At 38.9% G+C, this 16,491-nt stretch overlaps 1 protein-coding gene across 2 annotated transcripts in view; it reads right to left on the reverse strand.

Moving 5' to 3' along the window:
- Positions 1–5,668: 5,668 nt before the first annotated feature.
- ESR1 (estrogen receptor 1) overlaps positions 5,669–16,491 on the reverse strand; it is a 144,106-nt gene continuing 133,283 nt past the window's right edge. Inside the window, exons 7-9 of one of the 2 annotated variants that reach the window (XM_070932647.1) lie at positions 13,027–13,210; positions 11,399–11,626; positions 5,669–6,716 (exon numbers count right to left, since the gene is read on the reverse strand). In XM_070932647.1, coding sequence (XP_070788748.1) covers positions 6,497–6,716; positions 11,399–11,626; positions 13,027–13,210 — 632 coding nt within the window. In that variant the 3' untranslated portion in view covers positions 5,669–6,496. Of the gene's footprint in view, positions 11,627–13,026; positions 13,211–16,491 lie in introns of both variants that reach the window. The other variant, XM_070932646.1, reaches the window with a different exon arrangement.

Raw genomic sequence — 16,491 nt, forward strand, 5'->3', positions numbered from 1 at the left:
GTAGTATCACTATCTCGGTCGTAAAGGAAGCAAAGCATGCAACAGAAGGCTAGCTTAAGAAGGAGGCTTCTGTTATCTGCTAAGAAGTTTTTTTCATCCTTAGCCATGGTCAGATGCAAGAATATGGTCAGATTGGACAAACAGAATATGGACAGACTACAACATCTGTCCCAAGGCATTAAGTAGAATCCTGCATGACAATTATTTTAATCTAGGTATTTATTTGTTGATTGGTTGGGTTATTTATTCCATATTATACCGTTTCATGCCCTCCAGCTTTTAAATGTCTCTGTTTTTACTGATTCGATTTGATTTCTATAACCACCCATCTTTACTCTGGGTGGTGTACATCATAAAAAGTTAAAACAAAACAATACAAAATAAATATATAGGGTTGCTGAGTAAAACTATTGCCATAGATATTAATATAGCCAAGAAATGGGGCCTTTAATTCACTCTGTTTTACACTGCATTTGTCCCAACTACAAAAACAAATGAGTGTGGAACATTTTTTCCCAAGCTTCCAATTTATGGGGAAATCCCACCCAGACCCAAAACTGGTCTCCCTACTCCAGTGGCAGCCTCTTTTTTCCTGGCTTAGAAGTGCAGTCCCTACAATCCAGAAAATGAAAAGGCAAAGAGAAAGGGTTAACATGCTACAAACAGAACAAGCCACCGCAAGAAAGAAAGAAAGAAAGAAAGAAGAGAGAGAGAGAGAGAGAGAGAGAGAGAGAGAGAGAGAGAGAGAGAAAGAAAGAAAGAAAGAAAGAAAGAAAGAAAGAAAGAAAGAAAGAAAGAAAGAAAGAAAGAAAGAAAGAAAGAAGAAAGAAAAAGAAAGAAAGAAAGGCTCCCAAGTTATAAACTGGTCGTTCCAAAGCTGATGTGGAGTTTGGAAGCATCAGAGATGATGGCTCAACAGTAGTATTAATATGTTGTTTGAAGAAAGGACTCTTGATCTTAATCACAGTTAAGTGATTTGTATACAGTGCTAAAAAATAAATGGCAACCTGATGAAAGCCATCTATTTAGACTGCCAAATATAAAGTTGCTTCAAAGAGATAAACGACAATGTTGGTAGAAGCCAAACTTTGCTATGCATTGCAAGCAGCAGATAAAAATCAGAATTTTATGAAATGGCTCTTCATCAGAGTAGAAAGAAACATCTTAAAGGAAAACTCAAAGTGCTCTGTGTTGTTTTAATGTATTTTATTTGAAGAACCAAGATGTTAACACCACTATGTTTGTTCTATTAACATCAATATTCAAAACTGATAGATTCCAGATGGGATGAGCTGGCGCTTTGGGGAGAGGGAACAGGTGGCCTTCTGGAGATTGCCAAATGACAAGTCTCAGCAGCAGCTCCAGCCAATAGGGATGATGGTGAGGGATGCTGGGAGCTGTTAATTTCATGAATGTTGGAGGGCCAGGGTTATCAATGTGTAGTACCATGAGAGATGAAATTTAATGAAATAGGGAAATGATTATCCTAATATGGGACATATCCACATGCAATAACTTGTAAGGTATAAAATATCAACAATTAGTAATGAATAACTGTTAGAAAGCCTTTCTTAGTCACTGGCAGCCTAGGTTATGGAGACAAAAAGCATTTCCTATATATTGGTTTGTTCCAAAAAGAAAAGGCAGTATGTCTTAAAGTCTCCATTGCTTGGGGGATTGAATAAGATTCCAGAGTCTTTCTACCCATGAAAGATCAGGTACAGCTTCAAAATCTGATTAGCCAATCAGAGTGACAGAAAATTAGTCTAAACCACATGGATCACGATGTCACATCATTTCTAAGAAGAGAATATAACTATGGGCAGCAGATTCTTGGGTGTGGGTGCAACTAGTTTTCCCGGGACCAGTGGGATCCACTCTTCACTGTCAGGCCAGTCCAACAAGTATTTTGCAAAGGTGAAGAGATTATATATGGATTCAACCCCCATGTACCTCTGGAATTAAAGTATGGCCAGTGTCTTTTCCGATTTTTCTCCAAATAATCTTTTTTCTTTCTGTGTATGAATTTAGACATGTGTACCAGAGGTGGGTTTCAGCAGGTTCTGATGAGTTCTGGAGAACCGGTAGCAGAAATTTTGAGTAGTTCGGAGAACTGGTAAATACCACCTCTGACTGGCCCCACCCCCATCTATTCTCTTCCTCCTGAGTCCCAGATGATTGGAAGGAAATGGAGATTTTACAGTATCCTTCCCCTGCCATGCCCACCAAGCCACGCCCACCAAGCCATGCCCACACCCACCAAGCCATGCTACGCCCACCATGCCGACAGAACCGGTAGTAAAAAAAATTGAAACCCACCACTGATGTGTACACATTCTCCCTACTACAACTACAAACTGAGAATATGCAGTAAATGTTAATGTGGTGTCCTTATAGCTAATAAACATGGACTTTTATTCTGGAAAAATATTTATGCACAACCCCGTGGATATGGTCACATGTTCTGTCAAATTGTAGCCTGGAAGATTATTCAGCAGACTGCAGTTTTCTCACATGATTGATGTTTTGGGGAAACTACGAGGTGGAAGGAGTATTATATATGTTTGCAGTCTTGAGTTATTTATAAAACAAATATTAAAGATGGGATAGAAAAAAATTCTGAAGAGTCACTAATAGATAAAACCAGATTTTCAATTCAGTTACCCTATCTGAAATAGTGTGGTGAATCTTAAAATCACAATCTTCTGATTTAAAAAAAAAAATATACAGCTCTGTGATAATCTGATCAGTCATGATCACTAACTCTGACTCAAAAGTTTAAAAAAATCTCATGCAAATTATGTTTTATAATGTTTAAGAACCTTAGGCTTGTTTGAAAGTGGTTCATTTTCATTCAGTAACATAGCAATGCTGAATCCCACATCTTAGTTATACTACTAATTCAGTGGTGGGTTCCTCCCGGTTCGGTCCGGTTCGGCCAAGCCGGTAGCGGTGACGATATGACGTCACCGAACTGGTTCTCCCCCCCGCCCGCCCACCCACCCACGTTATTCTTACCTTTTATTTGGTCCCACCCCCAATCTATTGCTGCCTCCTGAGTCCCAGCTGATGACTAGAGGGAAAAAAACTGTTTAAACTCTTGCCGCGGGGCTTCAAAGGGCCATCCTACAGCTGATCAGTGTTAAAAGCAAACAAGTGAGTCGGGTCGTAAGTGCCAGGACTGGTCGTAAGTGCCAGGACCTTCCAGAAATGACTCTGACCAGATAGCCACGCCCACCTAGTCACATGACCTCCAAGCCACACCCACAAAATAAGCCATGCCCACAGAACCGGTAGTAAAAAAAATTAGAACCCACCCCTGTACTAATTCCAGTAGATTCCATTCCCTCAGAAATGACTTGAACAACACTTCAATGGCCATTGCTGAGCAGGACACAGGTGTGCAGGTGATTTGCCACAAACCATTACCTTAATTGCTTCACCTGCTGAGCATGGATGAAGTTGAAGCATCCATGAAGACGACGATGAGGAGGAGGTAGGGGTGGTGGTGATGGCACTGATGGTATGCACTGAACGTAATTGTTATTCATGGCTGGATTTATTTCATCAAGACAACCCAAATTGCACCTTGCTTCAGAATTCTTTGAATTTTTGTCTGCTCTGCCCAAGAAAGTGAGAAATGATGCACAAGAACCTTGGCTTTGAATAACAGGCCCTTCACGCCTGGCTTTGCTAACTGCACCACAGTTTGTTTTCCATATTGGAAAGCAGCTCAGAATGTAGGGCCCTTACCCAAGGGAGGGACCAATTGAACTGTAATGCCTTTTTCAGCTGGATTTATGATCAATTGTGTGACTTGACATAATCTTCCGTTTGCTGAGGGTTTTGTGACTGCAATCTGCCTTGACAAGCTAATCTGAGTAATATACATGCAGCCTGCTAATTTCTAACATTCCCAACATCGTGTGCCTGTCACCTGAACAATCCTCTGTAGTCATGCCAGCAGGGTACCATACTGAAGGGGAGCTGATCAAAGTCTGAAGGGCCACAGAAAAAGTATACTTTGGGTGTTAATAATAATAATAAAAAAATTAGTTTCAGAACGTTAAAAACTTTGTGAGTCTTGTCAACCACTTAACTGTGAAATTAAGTGCTAAATTGCTGGTGTCTAGAAAAGAATGGCACATTAACCAAAAATTGTCTAAAGCAAACTTTCAATGCATGAGGCATCGGCACAAACAAGTAATGCTTTCACATGAATGTTTCAGTAAGACTGAACAAAAGTAAACAATGTTACTTGTTTTATTACCCAAGTCACCTTTAGGAGTCTGGCCTAATGGTAATGAGATAGTACTGGTCATTATTCACATATCTGGTCAGTGTTTGCCAAGTGTAAGTTAAGTCCATTTTCCCCCAAACATGGTCATGTTATTTTATGTAAACTAGGATGATTGAACTGTAGACTACCTGCAAGCCAACATACAGTTCCCTGCATACCAATAATCAGGAGGTACATGCAATGCATTCATATTCTCCCAAGCCATGGTTAATTTATTTAATGTATCAAATTTATTTGTTAATAGCTTCAGTATAAATTATAGTTAATTTTAAGGCAATTGATCTCATCTCCTTGCCCTGATTTCTCTCCTAAAATGCCCCGCTCCCCCTTTATTAACTGATCTGGAATTTACTAATGACTATGTTGGTATAGCATCTGAAAACAAAATATTGTTGCGTGTATGGCTAGGATACCATAAGACAAGCAATAAATGCATCACTAATAGTAATATTTAGCCTAAAATGGGATGTGTTTTCTTCTTCCTGTTTTTCTTCTGTCCCAGATGTAGTATTAATGGAGTGGGGGGGGGGAACATCCTAAAAAACAATTTTCTACCATGAAGGATGCTTCTGATCCCTTTGAAATAGTCCAAGTAAAGCTATGAAAAGATTATGTGCTCTTGCCTAATTATCTGATTTGGAAAGCATCGTTCAACTATACCAGAACCATCCGGGATCAATATTATAGACACCCTAAACTTAACCCCTTCAGGAATAATGTTAATCTCCTCAATATTACCAAAACGTTTTAAGCCTGCACTCACAAAGGCTAAAATTAGGATATGCCTCACTTTAACATGACGTCAATTAATCCAAAGTAGATCTCAGCTTCTGACCAAGGAGAAGAAACTCACTTTGTACATATCTGAACACTACAGACCTCCAATCCTGAAATGTGCTTCTAAATCTTAAGAGTGCTGTGATTTTGCTTACAAATTTGTTTTTGCAATTACTGCTGGAGTAAGGGACAGATGAAGAATGAACAGCGTGGTCTTGATGTAACGAGGGGGTGATTAGTTTTTTTGACTGAAACCAGCCGACGATTGTATATTTAACAAATCTGCTTTAAGAGGATAAATTTCATGATTTTGCCCCTTTTATCTACACTTTAAAGCCACTGGAATTTTTCTTCATTCTGTTTTAATTATTATTAAGTTATTTATTTATTTATTTATTTATTTATTTATTTATTTATTTATTTATTTAATTCCTATCCTTTTCTTCACATCATTAAGCATTTTATAACATTACTTTAGATTCAAAGAGAAACAAATACAAACTACAGCTAAATGAGACAAAGGTAAGTGTTAATTAATTAAGTGATTTAACCCCCTCCGAGATAAACTTAAGAAATCCGTTGACATATTCCAATGGTATAATTCACTTTTTTATTTCAACATCAAAGCTGAGAAAATCTTGACAGATCAAGTATCCTGCTGATTTTTTTAAAAAGCTGTTTGTAACATTCTTTCAAATGTGCAAAAAAAAAAGAAACAAAAAAAAGGATTAAACCTTCTTTTTTTTTCATTTAACAAAGCAATTCTAACAAAACAAATACACCAATTATGCTATTATGTGCTTTAGCAAAAGAGCAGAATAATTCAACAAATACATTATGGCACACAAGCCTCATAATAAAGGGAAAACTTTACAATGAAAAGGTAATGTAGTGCACAAAGCTTCATTAAAAAAAAGTACAATAATGTGGCATAAAGTAGCCTGTTTGGGTTTATTTTCTAACTAGCATCTTTTGACTATTAATGTTTATCATAATCCAGCGGCCACTTCAAGATTGAGGAGCAAACGGCTTTGTTTTAAAAGGTGCATTGCAGAATAACATTCCTACTAAAGACAGATTGGCAGCATGGCAGCATATAAATTCAGGCACATTTGAATGCAAAACAAATAGGTTCATTACAAAAATCTTTCCAGGACAGTGCAAAATTGTAAAGTCCCTTAAAAGGCAACAATTGTTTACAAAACATCATTCAAGACCGAAATACATCCAGAATTGAATTAAAATGAGAGAATGCACCAATGACAGGAAAAAGGTTTTTGAACATTAAAAGTATTTTTGGTACCTCCAAGGTTTACTGTATATGACAATTATACTTCAACAATGTTAGGCTGATAGCTTAAAAGCATTGCAAGAAGTTCAGATCTTGACTAGTGCTCACTTCAGATCTGAAGGATCACATTACAAAGCCACAGTGCATTTGAAAAGAGCTTTCAGAAGAGCGAGCTTGCAAGGCAGAACAATTGATTCATTTGACTGATTCTGCAAAAAATATAGCTTGAGATCCAAAAGTCCGCTGGCCGAACAGTTGGCTTCTAGCTTAGGTGTTAGCATTAAGAACATGTGTATGAAATGAAGGCTCAGGTTCACACCAAAACATATGGCAAACACTAGCACCAATATCCAGCAAGAGTTGGGCACAGAACCATTGTGTGAATGAAGACATTGCAATGCTTACTGAGGTGCCTTTTAAACCAGATGGATGCATTGTTTGATGTAAATAGGAATGCACATTTCAATTCAGGGTGATTAATAAGGCTGTGATATATACGATAAAGACTTAGCTGATTTTCAGTGGCGCTGAATCAATCACCCAATCAATCAGGGCAGGAAGGGCATGGCAATTTGGTGGTGTCCACCTTCTGAAATCATAGCAACGTGATTGATTTTAGAAACTGGGTCTCGCAATGAACCCTCACAATGATTGCCATTTTTTTCCACAGAGAAGCAGAGGCTTTGTTGTATAGGGTTATCAGAAAGCTGAATGAGGACAAATAAGGGAAAGGACATGGCATCTGTGACAAAAATTACAGGGGGGGGGGGGAAAGCCCCGAAAGCTTAAGCCTGCATATACAAGTATATCAAAATATTTTTTCAACATCAGAAAGACTAATTTTCCAATTCCAGAATGTGCTAGAGGCATGTAACTGATTAAGGTCTTGTCAGTTTCAGATAGCAGCCGAGCCAGCAGGAGGGTATTAATCAAGGTCACAGTGTGGAGCTTGTTAACTTGTTGTTAGCACTCATTAGGGGAGTGCTGCACTCCAGAGAAAAGCTACTCAGGAAGTGATAGTTTGTAGATACTCAAAAAGCCAACGATATTTGCTTTTTAAGGCTGTGCCTGCCAGGCAGAGAACCTGAAGACATGCCCTCCTTTTGCCAGACAACTGGTAATCTTATATTTGTACTCTTGTTCCAGAGCTGCTTTGGAACTTAATCTGTGTCCATCTGACTATCAAAACATCACAAAAGGTGAATGTTTCTTAGCCGGAGCCTAAGAGGACAATCGTGGGAGGGACTGCCTTAATTGCACAAAACAGAGGGCAATCTTGTCTCAAGGGCTTAAAGAGCAGAGAGAATCCTGTGCTTTCTACAGCCATGGGATTGCAGCTGTTAATTTGTGTTCTCTCCCTATTTGCCTCTCACTGAGATTCCTTCATGGTGAAGAATTCTCAATAGTCTCCAAAATTACAGATTTATATGTGGCTGAAAAAGCAGAATGGCTGTTGCCATTTCACTGAAGGGCATAATTCATAACAACTAAGCCTCTTCACCCAGGAATCAGTGATCAATCTTTTTATAGATTGGGTTGTGAGTAATGGGAACTTGACCAGAGGGGCTAAGTACATCCTGCACTGCCTCAAGAGGAGGGCTGGAGGCAGTGGAGATGGTTGGCAGGAAATCAGCCTGAACTAGAATCCACAATGACACTCAAATTTAAAGAAAGATTTTGCACACAGAAAAATCGCCCTTATAAAAGCCCGAATAAAAATTTACAGCTCCCTCTTTTCTTCTTTGAGCCTCTAAATCAGAGGTGTCCAACTTCGGCAACTTTAAGACTTGTGGACTTCAACTCCCAGAATTCCCCAGACAGCAAGGTGGGTTACAAACTCATATTTGCCTACTATTAGGAACCCATTTGAGGAAATGTCCTTTGGATGTGGAGAAAAAACAGAATTAGCTTCCATGAAAGTCCTTTGTTGAAGAACAAGGGTTTTTTTTTTGTGTTTACTCCTAGACCTGTCTCGTCCCTCAGGAATATAACATTTGATTGACATGCAGTAATGATTTTTAACAATCGCTAAGCCTTAGGCACACCTGATTGCATATGAGAGAAGATAACTGAAAAGGATTTTATTTCCTGTGGTTTTGTTGTATTTTAACCTGTCGTCTGGTTATATAGAAGAGCTACATTCAGTTGTCTGATAGGTGAGCTTTAAATGCACAGTGTGTATTAAATGCACAGAAACACACACACTGTATTCAGTAAGGTGCTTTCAACAAACAATAGCAATAAGGGTAATACAACGCTTCCAGCAAACTAACAATAATGACAACTAGATATTTTTCTTAAGTTTCACACATTTAACAAAAAGCGATTTCAATTCCCAAGCCGGACCTGTCCCAGGTATGCTGGCATTAAAACTAAACACATCTCACCTTCCCGTGCTAAGGGCCTAGTTCCATTCCTTGCCATTTCCGGCTTCCTTATTTGCATCCCTTTTGCCTGTTAATTTGTCAAGGCAAAATCATGGTTTTTGTTAGAAAAATGGATGTAGTGTACATTACTTAAATAGACTGAGACCAATTTTAATCTTTTGCACTGTATGAGGATAGACAGAAACTGAGTTACAGTTACGTATATCTACTCAGAAATCTACCCAATTGGCATACAAAGGACCTACTGAGATCCTGTACTTGAAATGTTCACCATTCACTCGGATGGGGAGGAAAGCTTCCAAGCCTTCTTTTTAGGTCTTAGATGGAATTTCCAATCCAGCAGAAGTGAAGGTGGGTGGGGGAACCGACCAAAGCAACACATACAATTAAATCTTTCTACCCTTAAAGAACCAGTAGAAAAATAGCAAAAGTGTTTTCCCTTATAAAAATAGAAATATTGAATTATATTACTGTAGCCTGATCCTATGCTTGTCTATTCAGAAGTATGTCCAACTGCTTCTGTGGGGCTAAACTCCCAGTTAAAAATATCTAGATTTGCAGTAAACAGCTGGGTATAAATGACTACGGTAAAATTTGCATTCTTTGATTATGGCCCTACAAGAACCCTTTTTGTTGTTAATATATCATGCAATATATTACAATATAATATGAACAATGTAATATATTGTATATACAGCATATATACATTTTGGGCATTTTGTCTTATTTCAAAGGATACAAGTGTAACCATTTTTGGCAAGGCACTTCATATCAAATGTCAAAGCAGGACCATTGATTTTTGTACTTTTTATGTTTTGAAAATAGGTACTTGATGCTATTAATAAAAAGCAAGGCCATTAGCAACGAAGCTCAGGCTAGAAGTATTGGCAAGAGCACTATACAAACAAGAGGAGATCCACAACATTTAGGCATATATTTGGGAAGGGAATACATTTTAACAAAAGTGGTTGCTGTCGATCATTTGTAGATTTTGACCTGACCTGCCCTGGATGTGTGCGCTTCACTTCGGAAGGGGTCAATATGTGCAGAACCCAAAGGACAGGTTGTGATCTCAGCTGCAGTGCAAAACTTTCTTGTCCTTTCTTCATTGTTCTCTCGCCACCAGTTGTGACTCAACATAAAGCTCTGTTGTTTTGTGTATAGAGATTCTCAGTCATCCAAATCATGGTTGTCCCAAAGGTGCTTTTTTTCAAGACACAACTGGACTTTCTGGTTTTTCTTTGAAGACATTTCGCTTCTCATCCAAGAAGCTTCTTCAGTTCTTGTCTGGATGGTGGGGAATGGAAGGAGAAGCAAAACGCCTTCAAAGAAAAACCCGGAAAGTCCAGTTGCCTCTTGAAAAAGCACCTTTGGGACTCTGTTGCTTTGGCTGATATCGGGGAGCATCACATGCAAATCCAGGACCTTGCTCAAGGAGACAGATGACTTTCCTACTATGGAGCGCTGATTGGATTGAATAGACCTGGAATTTTCTGAAAGTTATTTTCAGATACTGCCTAGATATGTGCAGGTGCAGCTCTCCCACAGTTACCTCCAGTGGAAAGCGAGCGAGTAGAATGGACAGACCATTCCATTCCTGGCAGTTGGCAGCATGGACATAATTTTTCACATGATCAGGTGGGTTTTCACAGTTCTTATGTGACCTGTCAGTTAAAGTATGAAGTAGATGGTGTACTATGTATAAACTGATCAATTATATTTTCAGCCAGAGTCCTTAGGTGATTCACAATTAATTGATACAATTTCATATTTTAATTGGGCTATGGTCTATTAGCTTTTGTAATGGTCAGCACAGAAATTCACCCTCAGACGGATATGGGGAGACATCTGTTATGTTTGGACCCTCATTGTGAATTTAGCAGGCCAATGAATTGAATTATGCCAGTTTTTAAAAATGATATGAATTTTCAGTCCACCTGCTTATCTTTATTATGGTAAACTGTAGGGCTGAGCCATCCCCCTTGGGGATACCCCAAGAATTTAGCATCTCACAGTTATCTTAACAAGTTAACTGAGGGGCTTTTCTTGCTGAAATAAACTGGAGCATCCTACGAAGTTTGAGAGGATAGATGAATCTATTTGAATATTGTATATGTGTCACTGAAAGGAATGAATCCCAACAGGGAAATATTAAATCCATATTTTCCCTTCTCTTTTCTCTTATTTTTTTTTTTTTAAATGGGAGTCTAACCGAATCTTAGTCCTTAACCACCATTGCTTTGTATACTGTCTCTGGGTGGTATACTTTTCTTGTATCCACCAAACAGCCAATAAACGTTACATGTAAACATCATCTACTCAACTCAGCTGGGATTTTTGCCCAATTGATTTAAAAATGAAAGATCATCCAATTTCTCTATATGATACCAGCAAACAGAGTACAGGAATCCTCAGGCTTGTGTTTTACTAACACAAACACACTTTTTTTATATATAAAACCACCTATTAGGTCCAAAATTATGAATGTTCTGCCATTAATGAAGTTGACCATCATTGTTTTGGGAATCACTGGTGATCGTTGAATATTGGAGTGCTTAGATATGGTAGCAGTTCATCTAAGCCCGGCGTTTTTTGATGGGATGCTCAGAATCCTGTAGGCTGTTGGTAATCTAAATTCAGACTGCTTCTGGCATAGGTTCATCTTCCTGTTTGTTCACATAGCAAGGAGGTAAGGAATGCATTGAAGCAGGTGCCACGGCCAGCTGGTTTGAAATCTCCTCTTCATTGTGGGGCGTGTTCTTAGCTGCAGGAGCATGCAGACGGTGAGCATCCAGCATCTCCAGCAATAAATCGTAAAGTGGGACCACATTCTTGCACTTCATGTTATAGAGGTGCTCCATTCCTTTATTGCTAAAGGTTCACATAAAAATAAAATTAAATACCATTATCCCAAGAGATTCCAAGCAGGGGTGAAATGCTCCCGGTTCAGACAGCGATGGAGGCGGGTGGTTTGGAGAACCGGTAGCAAAAATCCCTGCCCCCCCCGGCCCAGCTGAGCCGCACGATCATCAAAGGCTTTTTTTCTTTTAAATGGCTCTAATGATCCAAGCTGAGTTGCCTGATCGGCAGAAGCTTTTTAAAAAACCCTCTGACGATCAGGCAACTCAGTTGGGATCATCAGAACCTTTTGAAAACATTTTTTTACAACCTCTTCATCAAAGAGGTTGTAGAAAAAATGGTTTTAAAAGTAAAAAAAAAAATTGGCCATGCCCACCCAGTCACATTACCTCCCCCCCACCAAGTCACGCCCACAGAACCAGTAGTAACAAATTTTAGATTTCACCACTGATTCCAAATTTGACTCTACTCTTGTTTGGGGATTTGTTTTGAATGATGCAAAGCATGTTCAAATATATTGATGACTAGCCTGTCTAAGTGGGGCAGTAAAATGTAGATTGTGGATTATACTGGAAAAGCAGCAATCTGACTATGGATAATTTAGTCATTTAATTAATTAAATTTAGGGTCCATCCAATTCCAGATTATTCTGGGTGGTTTACAGTTTAAAGAAAGAAAAAGAATCATGCACATCCAGGGGGAAAAAATTCAAAATAAAATACCCAACAGGGGCTCAACATACACCCTACCCAAAACTTGGGAGAACAGGAATTCAAAGACTTCTGCAATTCATTGGGGAGAGAACTGTACAAATTTCAATGGAGGGAGATAGTACTCCAGAGAGAAGGCATCAAGCCAAAAGAGTCATCTGAAAACCTCAGATTAGTACCCCATTTTAAGAACAATGGTACTATAGCACTTTTTAAAACAAACACAGAATTTTCTAATCCCATTTGACCTTTACAGTGCATTTGAAAATACTTGGGCACTGTATAATGGAATGATCCAAAATGAATGAATAAATTGAAAACATACAACAAACAAAAGAATGCAATGATAGAAGTGTAACATGAAGTAAATTTGGCTGTCATAATAAAACTAGCACATTTACCATTGCACTATCCAAAGTAACTGAGGTCAAGCCCAAATAAATCTTGAGAACATCATCTAACACACCTCCCTTTGCCATTTGCAGCACAAATGAATGCTAAAGTTTAAATGATTTCCAGCATTCTAGCGTCTCTCAAGGGATTTTAAACATTGGCAAAGTTTACCTTGTACTGTCAATTTCCCCATGACTCTTATCATTCCATTAAGTTTAACCATGATAGCACATTTCAGGAAGAGGTCTCTTTTACACAGAAGACAGCAGCAAGCAGCCATGTGCTAAAGCCTGCTGGGTAACCACTCACCTCATGTGCCTGATGTGGGAAAGGATGAGGAGGAGCTGAGCCAAGCGCCTATGTTGCTGCTGTTGGGAAAGACCGGATTTGGCCATTAAATGCATCAAAGTGTCAGTAATCTTATCCAGAACACGATGGATATGTTCTTTTTCCTCCAGGGATTTCAAGCTGCTAGAAAGAAATGTGTAGATCCCTGTGGGAGGAGAGGAAAATTAGAGGAGAGGAGAGGAGGGGAGGGGAGGGGAGGGGAGGGGAGAGGAGAGGAGAGGAGAGGAGAGGAGAGGATGCCTAGCATTATCAGTATATTATAGCAGATTTATTGATGAATCTAATGAACATATCATATAAAATGATAAAACAATATGGTGATATAAAAATATTCATTTAAATAATCAGGTAAGATCATCCCTTAGTAAACTGATCACAATCAGTTGAGAGTTATCTATCTAGATCACTCAATTGAATGACTTTAGCTACAAATGTGGCAGTCTTTCTTACTACCCACGTATTTGAATCTTGGGGGAAGTACGATAAGCTTTTTGATGGGGTCCCAATGGGCTGTCCTGTCAATTGGCAACTTTAAATGCTGTTCTAGGGCTAAAACATATAGTTGGTAGTCGGGGGGAAAAAATGTGTGACCAGGTAAGCTGATTATTACCGGAGTGCAATTTATCTGTTAGAAAGTTTTTTGGTTTTTTTAAAACATAGAATACGTATTAGCATAGCTGACCAGCACACTGTGCTCACCTTCAGGAGGTTGGACGAGGAAGGTACTATAGACAGAGCTTAATTTTGTATACATGTATCTGAGAGTAAGGCCCAAAAAAGTCAACGAGTCATCCTTCTCTATAGAAAGAAATTAACAAATGTTCAAGGCAATCTTCCTCAATCTGGTGCCTGCCAAATGAGATGGGACAACACCTTCTGGAGTTCTGGAAGTCTGAATCCAAACGTATCTGGAGGGCACCAGCTTAGAGAAAATTTTCTCAAACTCTTAGTGAGCTAAATAAATGAAAACAAAACTGTTAGATAGGGGGTGCAAATAGAAGAGGCAGGACGCCGTAGTCCGTTCAGTACTTTATTTCCAGCTGCTATCAGGAGCAAGAGGGAGGCAGGCTGTCGGAGCTCTCTTTTTTAAAGAGCCCCGACAGTCTTGCCGGCCACTGACAGTGGTTTATTTTTCCCGCCGCTAAATTAGCCAATCAGCGGCAGGCATGCAAATCGGTGCTCCATATGTCCGTATGTAACAAAAACACAACAAACTTGAAAAACTGATTTAACACAAATATTATACAAAAATAATATAATTTGAATTGAGGTTCTGATCCTGACATATACATATGCAACAGAAGAAAATAACTGTATGACTATTAGCGAGCCTAGAAGTTTAGCACTGATTTTGTGGTAAGATGTATTTATTTGTTTGCTTGATTTCTATAGCTGCCCACCTCAGTAAATGACTCTGGGAGGCTTACAATTGAAAGATGGCCCAATCTTGCCATATGACTTTGACGAGCTCCATAGGAAATAACATCCTTATGTGACTTACTGGTATGTCAGTGTGACATATTGAATCACAAATGATCAGCCTATGGCTCGACAAAGTGAATAAATCATGATTAAGTTAATCATAAGTTTCTGCATCTTGATGGCCATTATGGCACCAAAGCATTCTCTCAGAGACGGCCATTTTTGAAACAACAAGCCTTTTATTCAGACCAAAAAGGGGGTGGGGGGGGGGAAAGGAACAGAAAAAAAAGAGAGAACCTAACATAAACGTTGATCACTCTCACAATAAGAAAGTCACATTGTCACAGGCTACATGCCCCTTTATCAGATCATCAGTATTTTGGCTGTATAGCTCAGGCTTTGCAGCTGGGTTCTTGGACTACAAGCTGAAACACATTAACTCCAGAGAATTCCTATAAAAGTCAGTCCGTCTCTTTCACAATATAGGAGGGAGCAGACTAGAAGCCAAGTTCTTAGTGCCATCAGTCTAAGTGCTGAGTATATGCATGGTTTTTTTGTTTTTTTTATTATTTCTTTAAAGCAAACAATTTGAAATATATATATAAACTTGGGTCTTTGGTTTAATTTTCTGACTTTATTTCCTGGTTTCAAAAGCTCCATTCTAAAGACAGTTACTTAGGTGGACACATGATAATCAAGTGCAAAGAACATCCTACCGGAGAGCTAAATCTAGTGCAAAATACAATAGTTATAAGGCTTCTCAATAAAATCAAAGTATTTATTTTGGGATGAGACTCTTGCTTATGGCTGTAATTAATTAAAACTTGGACCACACGTTTTCTGAATAGTTTTTATCCCAGAGCTATAATTGCACTCAACAATGAACTAAAGGGCCACCATCAGTGAGCTCTTGGACAGCATTACTTGGTCTGTTGTGTGGATGTTTGGGTGGTTTGGGGTGGGGAGTTTGTGGTGGCTGGGTGGGGGTGTTTGGGGATTGTTAGGTGTGTTGGACCTGGTCTTTGGGTGTTAAGTGAATTTCATTGTATGGGTATACTATATATACATGTACAATGACAATAAAGTTGTTGTTGTTGCTGTTGCTGTTGTTGTTGTTGCTGTTGTTGTTGTTGTTGTTGTTGTTGTTGTTATTATTATTATTATTATTATTATTATTATTATTATTATTATTATTATTAAGCATGGCACTCAGAAGAGTCCAACGTTATGTTGCAGAGTCGCTTTAAAAAGAGATGGGCAGCAAATACATTTAATAAATATGATGCTTTATTTTTATGCAAAAGATAACTCTATGTAATTAAATGGGCAGTACTTATGCATAGTAAACAACATCATGTTTGTTACTGAAATGACATCTTGATTATGCCCTTATATCAAGAAGCAAGCTGTTGTCTTAATACCTGGAGAAATTCCACTTGTAGTGTCTTGAATTGCAGAGGATGTGTGTAAATACCTGCCATAAACAGTTAGGGATCCACCACATTTAACCCATTTTAACATGTACCCCATGTTTGTCAGATCTCTTCCATCTCTCTTCTCCCAATTTTTAGTTGGACAGGACTTTGACTTTAGTTGGGCAAGTCAAAATCAGTGGTGAAATTCAGCCGGTTTTATCTGGCTCAGGCGAACCGGTAGTGCCAGCAGCGAGAGGCTCCACCCACCCGCCCAGGCTGTGCACATGCGTGGATGAGGCACGTTTGCTCACATTTGCGAACTGGTAGTGAAGTGAATTTCACCCCTGGTCAAAATACATAGGTGGTGAATTGTATTGACCTTCACAAGACATTAATTGTATAGATCCAGGGGTAAAATGCTACCGGTTTGCTCCGGTTCGGGTGAACCAGTAGTAATAAAAGCTACCAGTTCGGGCAGACTGGTAGTAAAAAAAAGCTACCGGTTTGTCAGAACCAATATTTCCGACAATCAGCTGTGTTGTGTAATTTAGATTCGCTATAAAGCACGGTTTCCTGCTTTCTAGCGAAT

Source organism: Pituophis catenifer, unplaced genomic scaffold, assembly GCF_029215685.1.
Source record: "Pituophis catenifer annectens isolate HBS135680 unplaced genomic scaffold, rPitCat1.0.hap2 SCAF_1, whole genome shotgun sequence".
In the NCBI taxonomy this organism is placed as follows: Eukaryota; Metazoa; Chordata; class Lepidosauria; order Squamata; family Colubridae; genus Pituophis; species Pituophis catenifer.